This window comes from Aquila chrysaetos, chromosome 12 (assembly GCF_900496995.4).
Source record: "Aquila chrysaetos chrysaetos chromosome 12, bAquChr1.4, whole genome shotgun sequence".
In the NCBI taxonomy this organism is placed as follows: Eukaryota; Metazoa; Chordata; class Aves; order Accipitriformes; family Accipitridae; genus Aquila; species Aquila chrysaetos.
The window spans coordinates 35,908,479-35,928,011 of record NC_044015.1 but is presented as its reverse complement, the minus strand read 5'-3'; the positions used below and the strand labels follow the sequence as shown (position 1 = coordinate 35,928,011).

At 41.0% G+C, this 19,533-nt stretch overlaps 1 protein-coding gene across 5 annotated transcripts in view; it reads left to right on the top strand.

The window, feature by feature from the left end:
- Positions 1 to 16,471, top strand: part of RAB3B (RAB3B, member RAS oncogene family) — a 60,572-nt gene extending 44,101 nt beyond the window's left edge. For 4 of the 5 annotated variants that reach the window (XM_030033646.2, XM_030033643.2, XM_030033645.2 and 1 more), the window contains 3 exons: positions 2,442 to 2,560; positions 10,459 to 10,583; positions 14,288 to 16,471. In XM_030033646.2, the coding sequence (XP_029889506.1) occupies positions 2,442 to 2,560; positions 10,459 to 10,583; positions 14,288 to 14,475 (432 nt within the window). In that variant the 3' untranslated portion in view covers positions 14,476 to 16,471. The remainder of the gene's footprint in view (positions 1 to 2,441; positions 2,561 to 10,458; positions 10,584 to 14,287) is intronic. The other variant, XM_030033647.2, reaches the window with a different exon arrangement.
- The last annotated feature ends 3,062 nt before the right edge of the window (positions 16,472 to 19,533 follow it).

Genomic DNA, 19,533 nt, shown 5'->3' with positions numbered 1-19,533 from the left:
GCTAGTTAAACACAGAGCAGAAAATAGAAGATGAGATAGAAGAACCTGGGAATGCAGGCATAAAACAATAATGCTGTGAGCATGAGAACTGAAGAAGCCCGACTTCCTATGGATTTGTTTCTTTTTGTTGGTTGCAGGATCTGAGAACTTACTAATACTGATTTAGGTCTTTCTCCTAATGAGGCATGAAGAAAGCCTCTCCTGTGGATCCTTTGGTGTTGGAAAAAGATAAGCATTGCACTTAAGCTTTTTTCCCCAGCTAAGGGTATACTTAAGGTCTCCCTTCTTCACCTTACCAACTATTTTTGTGACATTTGTAAGAATGTACCTTTGAGAGCGTTTCCCCTCAGTCAAATTTGATCACAAGTCAGAATAGTTGTAATGAGCATATACACATGCATGTGTGGAGACTGATGATTTAATAAGCCTCATGTCCTTAGGAAGTCACGCTAAAATAAAGCAACTACCATGTCTCTGAATAAACAGAACAATACTATTGCTGCTGAGACCTGCCCCACTTGAAGAAGTATAGTTGGGATCTAGTTGGCACGGCTGGTTTAGCTGTTCAGCAGCTAAGCGAGAATGTGGTGTCAGTGAATACGAGAGTGCTCTGTGATGGATTTATCAATGGCAGGAGAAGAAATGGTCAGTCAGGCTGCAAGGTGTAGTCCACCTCATTCTGGTGGTGCTTGTCAGGAGGGAGCAGGACTATTACTCAGCCCGTGTGCAATGCCTCGCTGTGATCAGCCAATGGACTACCCTGTCTTGAAATAAATGCACAAGTTTCAAGGAAAAATCCCTTCTTTTTCCAGAGGATTGGTGGAGAAACAGCAAGATTCCTGCTGCATAATCTCTCCACTAGGAAACTAGCAGTGTGTTACAGCTGTGGATAGTCTCACGGTAGTGCAATAGGCAGAGCCTTTTAAGCAAGCCGCAGGGAGCTTATTTACAAGCGCTTTCCTCTTACAGAGAGCCTCTGTGATATTCTGGTGCAGAACAACAGGCGATCATTGATGTTTTCCCCTTTCATAGACTGACTAGCATGTGTTCTGGAAGGGCCAACACTGTCTCTTGCATGCAGCAAAACCAAAACTGCATGTATGGGAATGATGGACAGGAGGATTTTAAAGCTGAGTAGTTTCCCACCCACTGCACCTTATGTGTTTTCTGGGATTGTGGTGATGTGCTGTGTCTGATCAGAAACTGGCTCTATTTCCTGCAAGAGTGATCTACATGGATTTATTTTACTTTTCCAACTAGCTAAGATTGGTAAGTCCTTTAGGGTCTTTTTCTCTAGAGAAGAGAAACTTTAATCACATTTTAAACCAGTGGCAGTAAATACTTTCTTAAGTGTGTGTTTTGGAGGACTAAAAGACCATTCATTCAGAACTGCTAACCCATAACAGTAACTAGTAGTCAATACCTTGTGCTGAACAAATGCTTTGAAGGCAAGGCCTTTTGCCTCCCTGCAGCTGTTTCACAGATTTGCCATTTGCCAAAAGATGGATGAAATGTGTTTGTTCAAATGATAGATAGCTCCTGAATGAGAGATACATTAAGCACGTGACTTCTCTCCTTGGTTCAGAAGGCAGGTCCAGAGGGAACAGATTGGCTACAGGGCTGCTGATCTGATGTAGAAATGTTCCTCAGTTTAAGAGCAGGCACCTAAAATGTGAGGAATAAATGTTGTTGGCATCCAACAGATGGTAGTTGACATGTTTTCCAGCTGTTACAAGGATTTTGAAGTTCTTCTGTTGTATACGCCAAAGTTTAACCTCTGTGCTGCCAGGCTGAACATAGAAATGATAACTGCAGGTAGAGGTATTCTACAACACTCTATAAGTAATGAGAATTAAACTGAACCAACAGAAGAGGATTAGTAAATCTCTAATTAGTATGTGCACCTCAGACATCGTGATTGGGATATTCCACATTAAATTCACTTTGTAGAATAATTTTTGTTGCATCAAGTCTTTAATTGTTGTCTCTAACCTCAGGTAAGAACTGAGTCACCTGCAGCATCTGTCTCAAGGACGTTTTCCTGACTGTGACGCTAAATTGCAACACATAAATGTCTTTTGCCTGGTACAGTCCTGGACTGTTCTTTGTTGCCTCTGCTTTGAAGTGTCAGCTTTCAGTGAACTCTGCTAACATTTTATTATTGCATTGAGGCTGAGGCAGAGAAGAGCAATTAAAGGGTTGAAATCTTTGGTATTTTTTTAATAGTACATGTGTCAAAATGCATTTAACAAATCATAGTTGATGCAAAAGCCTAATTAATGCTAAAATGTAAGTAGAGTTCATTTCAGTTGGGAGCAAATGAGAATTTAAAAATGTATAATAACAAAAAGTGGTTGCCTTATTTTAGATACAGGACCTAACTAGAACTCCTGTTTCTCAGAACTAAAGTCTTAAAGCCTAAATAATCCTTTCTGTTCCAGGATACAGCTGGACAAGAAAGATACAGGACCATCACTACAGCCTACTACCGAGGAGCCATGGGCTTCGTCCTCATGTACGATATCACCAGTGAAGATTCCTTCAATGCAGTGCAGGACTGGTATGAAATATTGTTGTTGTTGGGTTTGTTCATTTTTTGGGCAATTCTCTCCTCACAATTGTTTGTTGAGAACATTAGACATCCCACCCTCCACACTGCTTTGCATCATTGTATTCTTTGTTCTTCATGTAAACTCTGGGATAAATAATTTGTTTTTTTAAACGCTCTTTAGAAAAAGTCCTACAGCTTCACTTTAATTCAAATATAGTAGCATACTATAGCAGCTGTTGCATTTAAAAGTTCTAATTTATTGTAAAGAAATTAATCCTTTAATGCATTATTTGGGCTTATGAGGTTTCTGGCTATGCTGCTAAAACAATCCAGTGGTTGGTTGAGTCAGATCTCATTTAAAATCTTATAAGGCTATATCTTTCCAAACTGCCTTAAAAAGTGTAGACACATGGAACACTATTCACCTTGTCTAACTTGAGATAATTAAAAATCTAACTTTACCCATTTAAAATTTGTGAAGTTTAAATTAGTTGTAGTTGTAATAAGAGGAAGAAGAGCAAGTTCTAGGACAGAAAGTAAGCATACCCCTTGGAAGGGGCCTCTCTGTTACCACTGACTACAGAAAGCACCTGAACAACTCTGTAAGGCAGTGCTCAGTGTGGAATGGTGGGATGGGGGAGAAGGAGTTACCTATTAAATGGGAAGGGTAGGGACTTAGCCCTAAAAGTAGGTATGAAACGGATTCTCAGCTGCTATAAGCTTCTCTGGCTCCACTGAATTTGGTACAAATGCAGAAACACCAGAAAATTATTTCTGGACTTTCTGATGACAAAAAGCCTGGAAATATTTTTAGTTTACAGTGAAAAAAGAAAGCACCAGGTCAGCCACTTGAAAAACTCCATGACATTATCAAAGCTGCATTGGTACCCAGGCTCGTCTCCACGACATTTTGGTGCGCGATTCCCCTTCCCCACCTGGAGGCTCCCATTGTAGCTTGTGCCGTCTGCCTTATTCCTCGGGAAGAAATGTCCAATCTCACCCCATACTGTGATCTGATTTTTGGAAGCAGAGCTGTGGCCCAGACCTTCGTCCTGCTCTCTTGCCTTCCAGACAAGTACATGTACAGGGCAGGAAGAGTAGTGGTCTTCCCAGAAGAGCCAGAGCGCGTGTCATTGCTGTGGCCATGGGCAGTGCCTGCAGCCCCCTCGGTGGTAGCTGATGGGAGCTGTTTTCTCAGCAGGGACCCAGCACAGTGCCTGGGGTGAAAACATCTGAGCTGCTGCCGTGAGGTGGTGGCCACAGGCACAGCACAGATAAGCAGAAGGCTGGACCCTGTTGTTGGAGTTCACATTCTGACACGGCATCCTCTCAAAGGGACACCAGATTTTGTAGGAAATACAGGGCATGGGAAGGTAGAGGAAAGGCTGTGTTTATCCTCAGAAGTAATACCCCTGTGGTTCCTTTCAAATGTCTTGCAGTCTTTTCTGCTTGTTACCCTGTTGCTGTATACTGCAGATAGGTATGGTCAGTGTGCAAAGAAAGGCAATGCAGCGGTTACTGTAATCTCCCAAGTCTGAGAGATTGATTTGCAATGATCTCAGTGACTTACCAGGAGCATGTGACATATGCTGGCTATGGCACTGGCTCTTAGCATCCAGCTCAGTCTGGCTTTTTGCTGGACACATATTCTATATCCCCTAATCTAGGTTGTAACTCCAAAGCTGCAACAACATGGTTTGTTGTTTCTAGTAATTTGGCCTTCTTTCAAGGCTGCCCATTATTTGTTCTCATTGTCCACTGAAGCAGTCAGTCAGGATCATTGCATCTAAAGATGTAGTCTCCACTTTCACCCCATCTCCAGTACCATGACACCATGCTGCAGAAAGTGAACTGCAACAGCTTCACTGAGCTGTCCTTCAGCAACTAATGATAGAGGAATAAATTTTTCCTTGGTAGAAACACAAACCCAAAGGCTTTGCTAAAAACAGGTTCCTCCATGTGGCACACCCTCCACCAACCTCAGATGAAGCTGTTTCTGCAAATGTCTGCACAGGGATTTTTTCCATAGGCATGCAGGCACGTGAGCTAGGACAATATCTTTCACTGAACTATGAATATTTTCAGCTTGGTTCCCTGATGAAACAAGGTATATATGACCGGTTTGTCTGTCTGTCTGTTGGTTCCTCTCTAATAAGTTTTACTTACCAGTTTTAACTTAGCCAAAAAATACCAAATCTCAATCTATGAGCTGCCACTATGAGCTACTATTTTAATGTTTGCACAGGTAAAGTTTAACCTGAAGCTTTGTATTGGAGATGGTCTACCATCTGTTCCATCAAAGGCAATGGTGCAAGAGCATAAGAATTAGGAAAGGCTGGCTTTGTGTATTTGACTTCATGTCTTCCTGTGCCACAGGGACCTCATGAGTATCTTTGCTAAGAGCACCTTATCAGCCAAACATAGTGGACCATCCAACAGAGGTGGACCATCACTGTTGCTTTTTACTCTGTATGTCATGAATCTTTCCAACCATCAGTTTTAAGATTCTGAGCACAAATGATGTAGTGTGGCAGATAAAATCAGCCTGTGGTAGCCCATTTCCTTCCTTTTGAAGCTTGTCCACGGGAGAGGTGAGGACTGTAGCAAAGCAGCATCGCTGTGCCAGCAGAGTCCTCTAGTGGCGATGCAGCTAAGAGACGTTTTTTTCCCAGTCTGCAAAATTGCTTTCTAAACTTCCAAAGGGACAAGAAATGGAAACAAAAGCTTGTCTGGTGCTGTGCTGCTATATCACCCTCTGCCATTTGCTAGCATAGCAAGTAGGTAGGATTTTTGGGTTTTTTTTTTTCCACCATGTTGGGTGATATGCTTCAAAAAAACATTACACTGGATCTGGACTTCAGTCAGGAACCATACTCTCTGTGGCAAATTAAGGTGTCTACTACTTGAACTCCTTTAGCTCAGAGTCTTTATGTCCATGAGCCTAGTCCCTTCTTCAGGTCAAGTGAGAGACAGCAGCAGCACGCCTAACGATAAAAACAGAGCCCTAACACTCCTGCAGTGCTTCTGTTCAGTGCTGGTGAGAGGATGGAGTGGCAGCAATTGGGAAGCTGCACAGGCTGCAAAGTCAGTAGCATGCCCTTGCTGCTCAGTTCTGCCTTGTCTCATCCATCACGCATGGGTTGAACAGCCTTCCTGCTCTCCCTGCTGTGCCCAGGAGGGAGGACCTCCAGAAGAGTGAAAGGGCTGGAGCCAGAAGGTTTGGGATGTGAGACGGTCTGATGGGAGGACAAGTGCCTGAACCACCTCTTCTCCATTAATGAAGCTGTTATCCTCAGTAGCGTTGCTCCTAGATTCCCATGAAATGGCAAAGTTGCAAGCTGCTTTTTAGAATGATAGAATGGGTTGGGTTGGAAGGGACCTTACAGATCACCTAGTTCCAACCCCCCTGCCGTGGGCAGGGACACCTTCCACTAGACCAGGTTGCTCAAAGCCCCATCCAACCTGGCCTCGAACACTGCCGGGGAGGGGGGGGCATCCACAACCTCTCTGGGCTACTTGAAAGGAATGTGTGTGGCCCAATACGTGAGTTGCCTCTCTGCTTGCAGAGGTTTAGGTGAGGCTGCAACAAACCACACTGGTTCTAAGACCATACTTCAACCCTCACTGAAATTAAATGGGGCATATACCTAGAATATATGCAAAAGCTAACAGCAAAGCTCCTCCTGGGTCTTCTTACATCCTGCAAGTTTCCAGAAATTACAGCAATTAATCCTACACATCCTTTCTCTCTTTTGAGTGTCCTGCTATCCTAGCTGGCTAGTGATGCGTTTTGCAGTGTCCAGCTACAGTAAATAAAGAATACTTTTAAGTTGAATATTTTGTCATAAATGCAGCATGATGCAGCAGATCAGCTGCCCTTTCAGATGTTGAGAATCAATCAGCAGTACTCAGTTAATAAGAATTAAATCCAGTAAGGAACCTGTTAACCTTCCCAGTTATTTCTAAAACAGCATATGTGGATGGAATTCGAGTGTTTTCCTGGCATAAAAAAATGAGTAAGCCATCTGCCATGTAATTATGGGACTGGGTTCATAAAGCAAATACAATCAAGCTTACAAGGATACCTCAAGAAAATCATTAGCAAATAAAATACGAAGTGAGGCCCCTTCCACTAACTTTTGGCTGCTTTCCATCCCAGTCCATTCTTATTGGCTGGTAAGAATTTCCCACTTGAATATAATTCCTGGATCCTAAAATTGTACCCATTCACAAAACCTTGGAATGGGTCAAGTTGTGTACAGTAGTAATCTGTCTTTTAGAGTAGGACGTTCTCCAGTCTAAAGCTTGTTCCTTCTTGCTGGTGCCCTGCCTATTGCTGTCTAGTGATTCAGGTTTTTTAAGATGCTGTGTAAGCAGGCTGTCAACATGAATCTCAGCCCATCTCACTGCTTTCTCTTGTACCGTCTCTTCCTGCAGAGTTCCCTACAGAAAACAAGCCAAAAGCATGAACAAACAGCTGAACCAGAGACCTAGCACTCCAAGTAAGCTCTTGCCCATGACAAACTCTTACCTTCTGTTGAGCTCATAGGGGTGTGCATAGATCTCAAAATTCATTTTCATAATTACACTGAAATTATAGGAAGGTAGCCTTGTGCAAAGTCAGCTCTCCATCAGAGAGAAACGTTTTCCCTTCTAGACCTCTCCAGCATCTTAGAGCTTATATCTTCCCTCTAGCTGGCAAATTGCCATAGCAGGTTGTGCTCACTAGCCGTATTATTCTCTGAGCCTTTTAACGAAGCTCCAATATCCCCTCTAAAACTGCCTCCCATGTATGTGTGGTGCACTTTACCTCTCATCTCTGGCTCATTGGCATGTGAGTGTTTTAACAGCCTCCTGACCTGGCCTCACCTGCCCACAAGGGAAATGAGAATATCTCTTCCAGTCTGCCATATGATTTCTTCCTTGGGTGATCTTTTTACCTCACCCTTCTTATGGGTGGATGTCCTAAAGAGGATTCTGATTTGCTTTGTGTCACTCCAGAAATACTTCTTCTAAACCAAGTAAAGGCACTCTTTCTCCTGAATGAGGAGGATCATGGCTGAATAATAGGATGTCTTTCCTGTAGGGTGAGTGAAAGGGTTAAATGAGCTTTCATGGCTCTCAGCTCAGTTTCTAGATCTTTTTTTTAGTAGGCTCCTTTGACAGTTATTATTTGACGTTGGCTTGATAGTTTTGCGTGTAGATAAATCAGTGGTTTATACCTCATTTGAAACTGTACTGAAACTAGAATATACTCAGCATTTGATACTGTAAAGTAAAAAGAAAATATTATGGAAACTCTGCTTTAGACAATCTAGACAATTTCATAGAAGGGAAGAAAAAATTGGTTAAATTTAACTTAGATTTAAGTGACAGCTGGGTTCACAAATTGTTGGCCTTATTTATCCTTAAGGCTGATCTCCAAATTAGGCTGTTGATATATCCGTGTAACTGTGAACCTGAGACTATTTTTCTTCTACGTGTGAAGCATAAAAAACATGCTTTATCATTAATTTGGGGAATTCAGCACAAATAAGTCACAGCATTGTTACTGTGTCACAGAAATACATTTTTCCCAGTGTGTATATTGGATTGCCCTGGTAGTTGTTGAAACATCTCAGTTGCACAAGCCTTTTTATTTACTTTTCCAAAAGCTTCTGGAAACTTGCTGCCTTTCTTTTTGTATGGGAATCAGGTTTCTTTTAGACATTCTTCTTCATAACTTTTGTTTGTTTGTTTTTATTCCTAGTAAGTGTAAATGGCAGTGTTCTGCCAGAAAGGCTTTTCACTAACTTGTACAAAACAAGTAGAAGGATGAGGTTCTGTTGGAGAACCTTTGTGCTTTTTTCTTCTTTTTCATTTTCTAAGTAATTCTGTTTAAATAGCTAAGATTTGGCCGTGTGTCCCCATATGACCCCCCCAGGGGCTGAAATGAATCAAGAGAGGAATGGGAGTCAGAAGAGAAGCCTGGTTATAGGTGTTTTAAATTGAACCTGGAAAGACTTTCTTTCTCTTTATTGCTTATAGAGGGAGACTGGGGAGATTTCATCTTCCTGGGCTTTGGTTGATTTCTGAGGTCATCCCTTTCTGTGATGAGCCTTGAGAAACCCCAGAGTACTGCATAAACTCATCACAGGCTCGTATTGGCTCTCACAGGGCTTGTCTACAGGGAGGCACTCAGAAGGGTGAAAGTGGAGGAGCCCAAATTTGGATTGGAGTGAGTGCCTTTCCAGGAGGACACTAAGAAGAGTAAGAAGTTTCACTGTGCAAAGTCCTTTATTATTTTTGCATGTTGCAGTATGGATCTGGGCTTGTGCAATGGGCTTCATTTAGGTTTATGTTTTCCAGTGCAATCCAAACAGAGTGCTGCTTAAAGGCAAGTTGCACAGTGAAATGACCCCCTCTTTCACAGATATCTGTGGAGTAATATGACTGTCTGCTTTCCATGGAAAAGGCAAGTAAGCAACTCAAACTAATTAAAAATTATCATTTGTAGATCAGAGATGGAGGCTGCTGCTAATTCAAAAGAGAAGGAATCAAGTGCTTTATTGTTAAGGGAGTTCAAGCAAACTAAACAGAAGTAAAAATCTGAGGGGAATCCTGGCTCTCCTGGGAAATGGCAGGTTTGTCTGAAACTGCAGTGTCCTGTATGGAGGGGTGGCAAGTAAGGACAAAGAGTGGGAAGGTGAGTTAGGGACTGAAGGAGGGGTGCAGGAGGGAAGGATTGTATCGCTTCTGGCAACCTAATTACCTTTGGGAAGGAGGGAGTCTTAAAAGATAAAGCTATCTTGGTGAAGATAAAATAGGTTGGGCCAGTCTGAAAAAATGGATGAAAATGAGCGCTACGAAGCTAATACTGTTCTGCTGCTGGTTCCGTGACACCTCACCGAGGATGGTGGGAAAGGACCGGCCCCTCAGGATAAATAGAAATAAAAATCTTCTGTTCTGTCATAGAAAAACTATAGAGAGGCCAAATGTAAGGTCAGAGTCCTGGGATCCACAGCTAGCTCTACTCCAGTTTTCAGCACATGAGCCACAGAGACCTTTAGAGGCTTTAAGTTCATCCCAGTGCTCCTGCTTAAGCTCCCATGCACTTGATCCCTCTGTCATTGAAGTTAGCATTTGTCTGCTACTTGCCGTCTGTCATTGCATCTGCTCTTTCCTGCTTTAGGTATCACTTAATCCTGCTGGGTTCAAATATTAGCTCACAGAGCCTTACCTTGATCCCATATCTTCCCAATTTGGTAAATTTCTGTTTCTCTTTGGCAATTGTTTCCTTGTTTCTATGCAATTTTCAGTGTCCATGAACCAGTTTTGCTGTTCAAGCAAAGCGACTTGATGCTTCCATCTGTTTGACTCTCAAAACACAATTTCATCTGGTGTTACTAAAACTCTGCAGCAAATGTGCTGCAGCAAATGAGCATCTTTTTTGTCTGCTCTGAATTATTGTTAGGCATTTTACAGGAAGTGGTAAATCTAGGATGAAGTGTGTATTGTATGGCTTTCTCTATAGGGACAATATCCTTAAGAGGTGTAATTGATTGTTGTTCCTCTGACAGATTACAGCTGAAGAAGAATAAACTTCAGAAGAATGCTTTTTTGTGCCTAGACTTCAAAAATTATTCAATTCAGCTTTTTGTCTGGGTCTCATGGTCTTTAAAACACTTGCAAAATCTTAACAAGAAACTGTATTGTCACACAAAGTTAAGGAGTAGTAAAATAGAATGGTGCTATAAATTCCATTATCTGCATTCGTGCTTTATGTGTAAGCTTGGTCATTTGTCTTTTAACCAATATACGGTCGAGATACTGATGCTGTCATTAATGGTACTTGTTTTCATACTTAACGTACAATTGTATTTTGGCATGGCTGATGGGAAGTAACACTCTTTTTTGACCTGCTGTAGGGCCACACAAATCAAGACTTACTCCTGGGACAATGCACAAGTGATCCTGGTCGGAAACAAATGTGACATGGAGGATGAAAGAATTGTTCCTGTGGAGAAAGGGAAACATCTGGCAGATCAGCTAGGTACATGTCAAAGCTTTCCTTTCTGCTCTTTTTCTTCTGCTTCTTTATACTGTGTTCCTTTTAATTTGTATGATAAAAAGTGCTTCCAGCAGTAATTCTTTAATAATGGTATCACAGCTAAGAAGCGTAATATATTCAAGGTCCTTATTTTACTTGCTTAGTGCTGAATACTACCTTCTTGCAGTGTTGCTGTATCTGTAAAGCTAATATCTAAGGATGTAAGGAAGATAAAGTTTGTCTGGAGAGAACAGCTTTTATTACCTCAGCAGAATGAAAAGAGAAAAAGTTTTCATAAACACAATTCTGTCTGCAGTTCTCGAAGTACCATATAGTCATTTTCAGAATGCAAACATTGATTTTTGTAGAATATTTTTTTTTTTTTTTTTTTTGCAACTAAACAATGAAAAAAAAGTTTCTATATCAGAACTGTAGACTTGAGTAAAATATACTTTAAAAATGTACCAGGCTTCTCTATCCAGGTAGGGAAATGACATTATGTTATTGATATGGGATAGAAAAAGCAAAACAGCTCAACTGAGAGGAAGATGGGATTGCAGTGAAAATTGTAGAATGAACAGCAAAATAAACGCCTCCTAATTTCTCATTTATTTATTATTTTCCATTATATATTATAGCACATATGATCTTTTTAATATGGATTCAGGGCTTCTGTGTTAAGATTTAACTATATTGTCATCTTTTAAAGAATTCATAGTGGCAAGTCAATCCTGTTAAAATTTAATTCAGTTAACAGTGGAGACCCTTACAGTGGGCGTACTGTAAATATTCATTTAGCTTGTAAGAGTAGAGATTCTTACCAGACCCAAAGGAATTACCATCACCCCCAACTTATAAAATCTTATGTTGTCTTCAATTCTTAAGCATTAATTGGAGGGTGCATAATATATTGTTAAACTGGGGGTACTGGAGTTCTAGTACACGCTGCATACATTGTTGTAGTTTAAAGTGTGACCTTGATCAAATTGCTAATTATGGTTAAACCTTAGATAATGTGTATTTATTAGTTGGGGGTTTGTTATTTTTGTTTTTTTTTTTTTTTTAATGAAGGGAAGGTATAGAAACCCTGCTCATGGATGAGTATAAAGTATGGCTTTGTGATAGGGACCTGTGTGATATAAACAAAAAGATGGTCACTGTTCCAAAGAGTTAAGAGTGATCAGATTATTTTTTCATGTTTCAATTGCAAAAAAAATAAGCATGTCTGCAAAGGCCTGCAGGTTTAGAGCCTTCAAGTGTAAATTCTACATATGTTGAGCACAAAGGGGTCTCATTCATGACTGAAGCCTTGAGGCACTGCCATCATAAACAAATAATGAGCAAATATCAAACTAAACCCTCTAATTTCCCATCATTATTATTATTATTGTAATAATAATTCTTTACATGTAGGACTAGCAAAGCAAAGACATGGTTAGTTTGCAAAATCAATTATGGGCTCTTTTTTACACATTGGAATTCAATTTGCTTTTGAAAATATGAATGTGAATAAACTCGGTTCCTGGCTTGCAGACTCTCAAAATCGTTTTGAATGCATGTGTGCCCACAGATTTTGCAAGAGTGATTACACTGGTAGTAGTTGAAGATTTGTCCGGAACAATGTAAGAGCAAACAGAGAGTTTTACTGGAACTCCCACTCCTATTTGGACTTCTAATGTTTTTTCTCCCCCCAAAATTAATCTGTTTGTTTAAATACAAACTTGGCATCTAGAATCTGGATCCTTTATGTATGGGACACTTCAAAACATACACACGCACAGAGTTACCATAGCAACTGACTCCATCAGTAGGAAACTGTTCTGCTGAAGAATCCCCAGGTCTGCTCCCGACCTGTCCATGTGCTTGTCTGGCTCACCCTGAAGAAACATACCCCACTGCAAAGCAAAACAAAAGCTAACCATGCCTTTGGAAAGTGCTGTCCCCATCCTCCTCTTCTGTAGCCTCCCAAAATCCTAAATGCTCTTTTTAAGAGGGCTGAAAAACATATCTGGTTTTATCAGTAATTTGTTCCTTATATTAACTGTGCTAATGTGTACAGCATTATCTGAAATTACTTTGTGTCTTAGGTGGGAGGAATCTCTTTAATTGACTATTGACTGCTTAAACTGCTAGCTTTCATTATAATGATTCTCATAAAGGTTATTCTTCAGCATGTTTATGTTTGTATACTGACATTAACATCATCGAAATAATTTCCTAATCAGATTAAGAAATTGTTACTGGCCTGAACGTGAACTAAACCAAAACAGATTCAGCCACAGAACCTAAACCAATGTTGGACTGACAAATGTCTAAGTTCAGTTATCTGATTTCTTGTGCCTTTTGTATACGTTTTTAATCATCATCAAAGACAGCAAGTGGAGCAGACAGAACCCTCGCCTGATGCAGGACAGCTGTCCTTATTTAGTAATGAGGCAAACATCTCCACCAACACACGTCATCTGTTGTCCCGTGATTTTTAAAAAGTGTTAAAATGGGGTAGATAGCTACTTGTTATCTCACACATCAGGGTGACTTGGTCTACCAGCAGTGGTGGACTAATCAGTTAAGACGATTTATCTTTCCCTTTGTTTGTGGCAGATTCGAAGAAAACTGATGCAATGCAGAATGCCCCCAAAATGAAGCACAGCAAAATGTAGCTTACTGCAAAATAAACTCTCCGTGGTGCTTGAGCTCTTGCTGTTGGCAATATAATAACCTGGTAGAACAGAAACAACAGCCATTGTAAGTGATGGTTGGCCTTTGAGTCCCCTGGGGTTAGAAAGATAAAGAAATGCTTCACAGCTCAGCGCACTTCTGCTGGCTGAGGCAGGGTTCAGGCTCGTCTGCGAGAAGGCTGGTTCTTGCGTAGCGCGGGCTGTCAACGGGAGGCAGCAGCAATAGCTGTCTGTGTGCCTTCCCCACCTTGACATAACTCCAGCCTTGCTGGTTTGTTTGGTTTTTTTAAATCAGAAGGGGTCAGTGTTTGAGAATCCGTACTCATCCCTGCAGCTAGGAGCTGGTGACTGGACGCTGCAATTACTCTGTAGGAGGCACTGAACATTATTTGTAATTCAGCAGTGCTGAACGGCCCTTGTCAGGATGGGTGCTCTGTCGTACCATGTGCTGTACAAGCATTAATCACCCTGAAGAGCTTTCCGTCTCATCAGACAAAGAACGGGAAAAACAGGACCAAAATTGTGGAGCTGGAAAAACAGGACCAAAATTGTGGAGCATTCCGCTCACAAATGCAGAAGTTGGTCAGCAAAAGGAATACGACCACGATCTCGCTTCTCTTTCTGCTCTCTGCTCTTGCCAGACTGCAGTAGTGGTTCGTAGAGTAAGCCTGGCCCCGTCGCGCAGGGGTGGATGGAGCCCAGGAAGGCCCCTCCGTACATTACCAGTTAGTGGCCTTGGGAGAATTCGACTCCCTTGTCCTGAGTTTATTCAGATCTGTATCATCTGCAGACGTGTTTACCAGGGCTGTGGTAGGGATCCACTTATGCCTTTGACTCTTACTAATGCTTGATAAATTTTAGAAGTATTTCTGCTCAGTATTCTGAGATTGTGGGAATCAACTGAGCTTAAGAATTGTCTAATGTCTTGTTTTCTTAAGGTGAATTCTGAAAAAAATGGTTAGTATTTTAAAAATCATCTCCATTATCATCAGTCACTATTAATTATTTTTTTTCCACTTTTTCTCACAGGTTTTGACTATTTTGAAGCTAGTGCCAAAGAAAACATCAACGTAAGGCAGGTGTTTGAGCGTCTGGTGGATATAATTTGTGAAAAGATGTCAGAGAGTATAGAATCGGACCCTTCCAGGGGCACTTCTGGAAGGAGCATGCGACTCACAGACAACCCACCCCCTTCGCAGCAGAATTGCTCGTGCTAGTGACCTTTCTTGCTGAGAAACGTCCTTCTTTCCTGACTAAATTTTATCTTTTCATTTGTAGTGGTGCATTATCATGTAGTCCAAAGGCAGAAGTCTCTGTTGTAGGAAACTGGTATGTTTGTTTCATGTGCTGGAGTGTTAATATTATGTATGTATTTCCTCATCCAATACTTTAAAACACAAAAATCTGAATAAATATTGTAAGTGCACCTAGTGTTAATGTGAGTTACACTGAAGAAAAAGAATTGTATAGTGTTGCAAATGTTATTTCCACAGAGAATGTTGCATTTTTAATTATAAATTCCTCTACTGCAGAAAGAGGTTTTTTGTCAAGAACAGCAGGAAACATAAAAACCAATTAGAAGGGACAAGATCTAAAAGAAAATGGGGAAAAAAATCTCTTATAAAGCAAGAATTTAAAAAAAATAAAAAGATCAATCCCCAGATATTTTGAGAGTCATTATTGCTGTCCTCTAGACAGGGACCTCAGTTTTTCTGTATGATGGAGCAGAAAGCAGTGCATTTCCATCTGACAGTTTGAGGTCCTCCAGAGAGCAGAGAGGAAGGGGGAGGTGGATTTTGTGTCAAGCTTCTAAACAGAGGAAGAGCGCATGGAGGAATCAAAGCTGCCAGGCAGGCAAAGAGGAGGAGGAGAAGGCCTCGCAGCCGTACCTGCATGTCCCTGTGCTCTTACCTGGTGCTGGGTGAGGGAGCAAGAGCCCTTCCAGGGGCTGCCCTTGCCTGCAACCTTCCCCACAGTCACCAGGAATGGCTTGCAGAGTGCTGGGGGTGATGCTGCGTTCGGCACCTTGCTGTCCCTCATTTTTTGTTTCTAGAAGCCCAAGAGCCGACTGTCCTGCAGCTTTTCCCCTGTATCCTGTAGTTTTACTTCTCCAGATTTGGATCTACTCTGATCAACTGCTTGATGGTGGCTTTGTTGCAGGATGAAGGAAAGGAGGAATTGGCTGCTGCATGCTTAGTTGGAGGCAAAATCTGACATGTAAGACTTGGAACAGCACTGTCTCAGAAAGATAAAAATATCAGGAGCCAAAATGTGAGTGTCGACAAATATTAGTGCCAATGTTTTTAGATTTTCTTTCTGCATTTTGTTGTTGATTTATTTTTAATTTTGTGCTAGATGGGTGCGTGTGTAGGGATAGTTTTTCTGGTTTCAGATTCGACCACAGAGTATAATTTAAGAAAAGGAAGATTGATTAATAAAACATAACTGCAAATGAAAATGGCAAAGACGTCCTGTTAGTTATTCTATGGACGTTTTGTTGCCTCATTCTTTGAAGGGAGGAACAATTTTTAATACTTGACATCTGAAATAGTTATACTTTCAACACCTCTAAAGTTACAAAACTTCTACATCTGTGTGTAGAACTCTGTGTGCATTAGCCACACACAGAGCCTGTATTTCTCTGAAATATATGGAGGAACTGCTTTTGCGAATCTGTGAAATTACATACACTCTATGCCTTTATGATCACACACTTGTTTGCGCACCCCAGCACCAGTGATTGCAAATTGTGTCTGTAAATGTAAATTAGGTGGATATGGAGAGTTTGCTGTCTTAAGGTGAAAATTCTGAAAAGTTTTATGGCTTTACCTTAGGCCCATGAACTCCTCTGACTGAGGAGACATTCTGATGTCAGAAACTGGAGTCGAGTATCTGTCCACTGCAATGTAACTTGCTGGATCATGACACTAGGGAATGCTTTTGTAATTTCATTCTGTTACGTCTCAAAGTGTAATAGTTCTAAGAAAAAAGCACAATATTCTGGAGAAAAATGCAACTACATTGACGTAGTTTGAGCTCATTGTGCTAGAGGCTTGATCCCTTCATTTGTTTGTATGTTGCTTTCAGAAATCTCTACTGTGACGTATTTTGGGTGTGTGTGATCTAGTACTGAAAGTGCAATTTGTGCAGTGCTAGGAATATGGTTATTGTATCTAAACCCCTGAAACTGCAAAATAAAGAGAAATGTAGTCACCGGGTGTGGCCTGAGAGCTTGTGTGAGCTGCGTTACTAGCATAGTAGGCAATTCTGTGCGTGTATAAAGAAGGTATCTTTTTAATGCTTTTAAAATCCATCAGACTACATTGATCTTTTTTGACAGAGTGATGATCCTTGAGCCCAGCGATCAGGAATCACTATGCAGATTTAAAACAGTTCAAAGAAAGTGATTATTTGGCCAATAAATGTGCAGTGCAGTGTTCTAATTGTAGTAGAGGCAGGTTTTAGGGCAACTTGTGTAACTAGCAAAAATAAATAAAAACTGCCACAGCAGGGAGTGATGATTTTGAGCTGCGCAGGTATAATGGAGTACCTCAGTGCAAATAATGATTTTTCAGCTCAGCAACTCAATGGTAAAATAAAGTGGATTCAGGAGAAATGGAATTTCAATTCTTTTGTTTTACTTACTTTTTTTTGCCTAGCAAAAAAGACCTTTCCCTTTTCTACCCAATATATAATTGTGTTTCATTGTGTTCCAGTCAAGTCAGATGTATTTTTTTTTTTTTTTTTTTTTTTAAAAGAAGAGTACAAGTACATATCGGGCCCTTCAAGCTAGGATAGGCAGAATTATTTTTTATAGCACAAGCCAGCAAGTAGCTACATGGCAGTATAGTCCGAAGAACTGGAAAAGACAGTTACGAATTCTACCCTGCCCTATATTGCATATGAGGAGAAACCTAGTATTTGGTGCAGAAATCCTGCGGAGCTTATTTCGAATAAAGAATCAAATAATCACAGGCAACTGACACATCTCTCCATTAATATATATTTTATGTATCTCATCATCTTACATTTGCATTAAAAGCTGTGAATGAATACAGAGAAAGCCTTTTGCCTTAAGTGCCATGCAGCTGATGTCAGCATCACTGGTGAGTCAACAGTAATTGTTACTTGTATTAACTTGTAAGAGGTAATGGCAGAATGTGAGACAATAATTTGTCAGGGCAAGGGAAACAACAGGCTTGCACCAAAGACAAACCCAAAAGTTCTTGATGCAGTCTTGTATAGAGCCCCCCCTTTGACTGGCAGTGGCCTAGGATAGTAGTGTTGATAAAACAGCAGGGTTACAAGATAAAAAAAGGGGTACTAGAATGTGAAAGGAAAGAGGTGACTGCTCTTCACAAGCTTCTCTCTACGGCTTGTACAATACAGCACTGCGTGCGCAATTCTCCAGTAAAAGCCATACCGGAGGCTCTGGCTTAGGCATGGGTCTTGGCTTCCATCTGGTGGAGAAATAAAGCACTAAAATATCAGGTAGACATCCGGTCAAAGTTATCTTCCTAGACATCTGTCGCAGGGGGGAATTAAAAATGAGAGGGGCGTTCGGATCGCTTGAAGAATCACCTCCAATTGTATTAGCAATAGAAAAATGATTTAATAGAAATTTGTATAAAAGTGTGACTTCACAGAATTTGATGGCAAGGTTCACTCTATTACTTAGTACATGGATGAAATGCACACAGGAAAATTAAATTAGAATCAAACTAAACTTATGTATATAGGGACCAAAAATGTAATAGGGTAAAATGGAATGTGGGAAAGGGTAAGGAAATTCCTCCTGTTGAGTCATGAGGTTCAGAGGAGACGCCCTTGCTTTCTAAACTCCTGTCGGAGTCTAGGTGCAGCTGGATCGACTCCTAGACCCAGACTTGGTCAACAGTTTATAGCTAAAGGGATTATAATAGCAGCCTAAAATTCATTCACAGTTGAATAAAAATCATGACAGTAATTTAAGTATGAATTTGAAAGTATTAACTTATACTGGCTATAACATACTTAACTTACAATATACTTGCTATAACTTACTTAGTATCTTATAATATACTTGCTGTAACTTACTTACTATAGACTATTCAGGTTAGTACATGCACGTGCACAAAGACATTAAGAGAAATACATATAAGATAATAGAAGAGAGTAAAAGAGAGAGAGAAAGAGGTATACCTGTTAAAAATTCCCCTCGAGGTAAGTGAAAATATTCATGTCGAATGCTTCAGCATTTGTCTCAACAGGTGAAGGCTTGAGCCTCAAGGAGTGATGAGACTCAGCCCTGGTCGTGTCAGCTTTCGGTGACAGACCTCCAATTTTCACAAACAGGAAAGTCTGCGAGCTCTGAGAGGTGTCCCGGTCAGGGAGATGCTGGTCACAGCCCGCTGCGGTCCAGGACAGCTCAAAGGGCCTCACTCAGTACCAATGTTGATAGGTTCGGGAGATGATTGACTTTTGTCATCAACAAATCACTAGAATCCCAGCTGCACTGGAAAATTCCAAGACTGTTTGAGAATAACTCAAAACAGAGATATGGGATGCTCCAAGACTGTCAGGGGAGAACTGGCTGCAGGTTGTTAAGAGAGCTGGCTATCTCTACTCCCGTCCCCCCGCCTTCGCTGGGCAGCAGGAGTCCTTGAGACACGCAGCGTATCTCCCCGTCTTAGCTGTGTAAGAGTTCCTGGCACAGTCAAGGGTCACTTAACTGCCCGACTCATTACACTTATGCTAAGGCCTAGCGAGCCTTCCCGAGTTTGTTAATCAGCCTGGAGAGGGGGAAAGAAATGCACCACCACATTCCACCCCGTGACTAAAGTCAATCCATCTCTCTTTCACAGAGTGGTGGTGTGGTCACCCCTTCCCTCTGTGACTATAAACAGATCAATGCCGTGTTCCAATTGTAATTTGAGGGAAATTTTTGTAGGTTTGCTTAATTCTAAATGTTTGACAGAGGTAATTAAGCAATTTTATATATGTGAGGAGGTTTTTGCGACAGTAATATTTGTCTGACTTTTCCACATTCTAATATATAGAACAATGTTTAACAACAAGCAGAATGTAACAGAAATGGGTAAAATTATCACAGGATGTAACATTCGATTTAAAGTTCCTGTTGCTCTCGGTGACCATCCGAATAAGCTATCCCACCAGTGGTGTTCTCCATCTCTCTTCACTCTTTCCAGATTATGATGTATCCTCTCTGCATCATGACGGACAGTAATTAGGGTTCTTTGTCTCGAATTTGTGTTAGCAATTGGTTCAGGTCATCA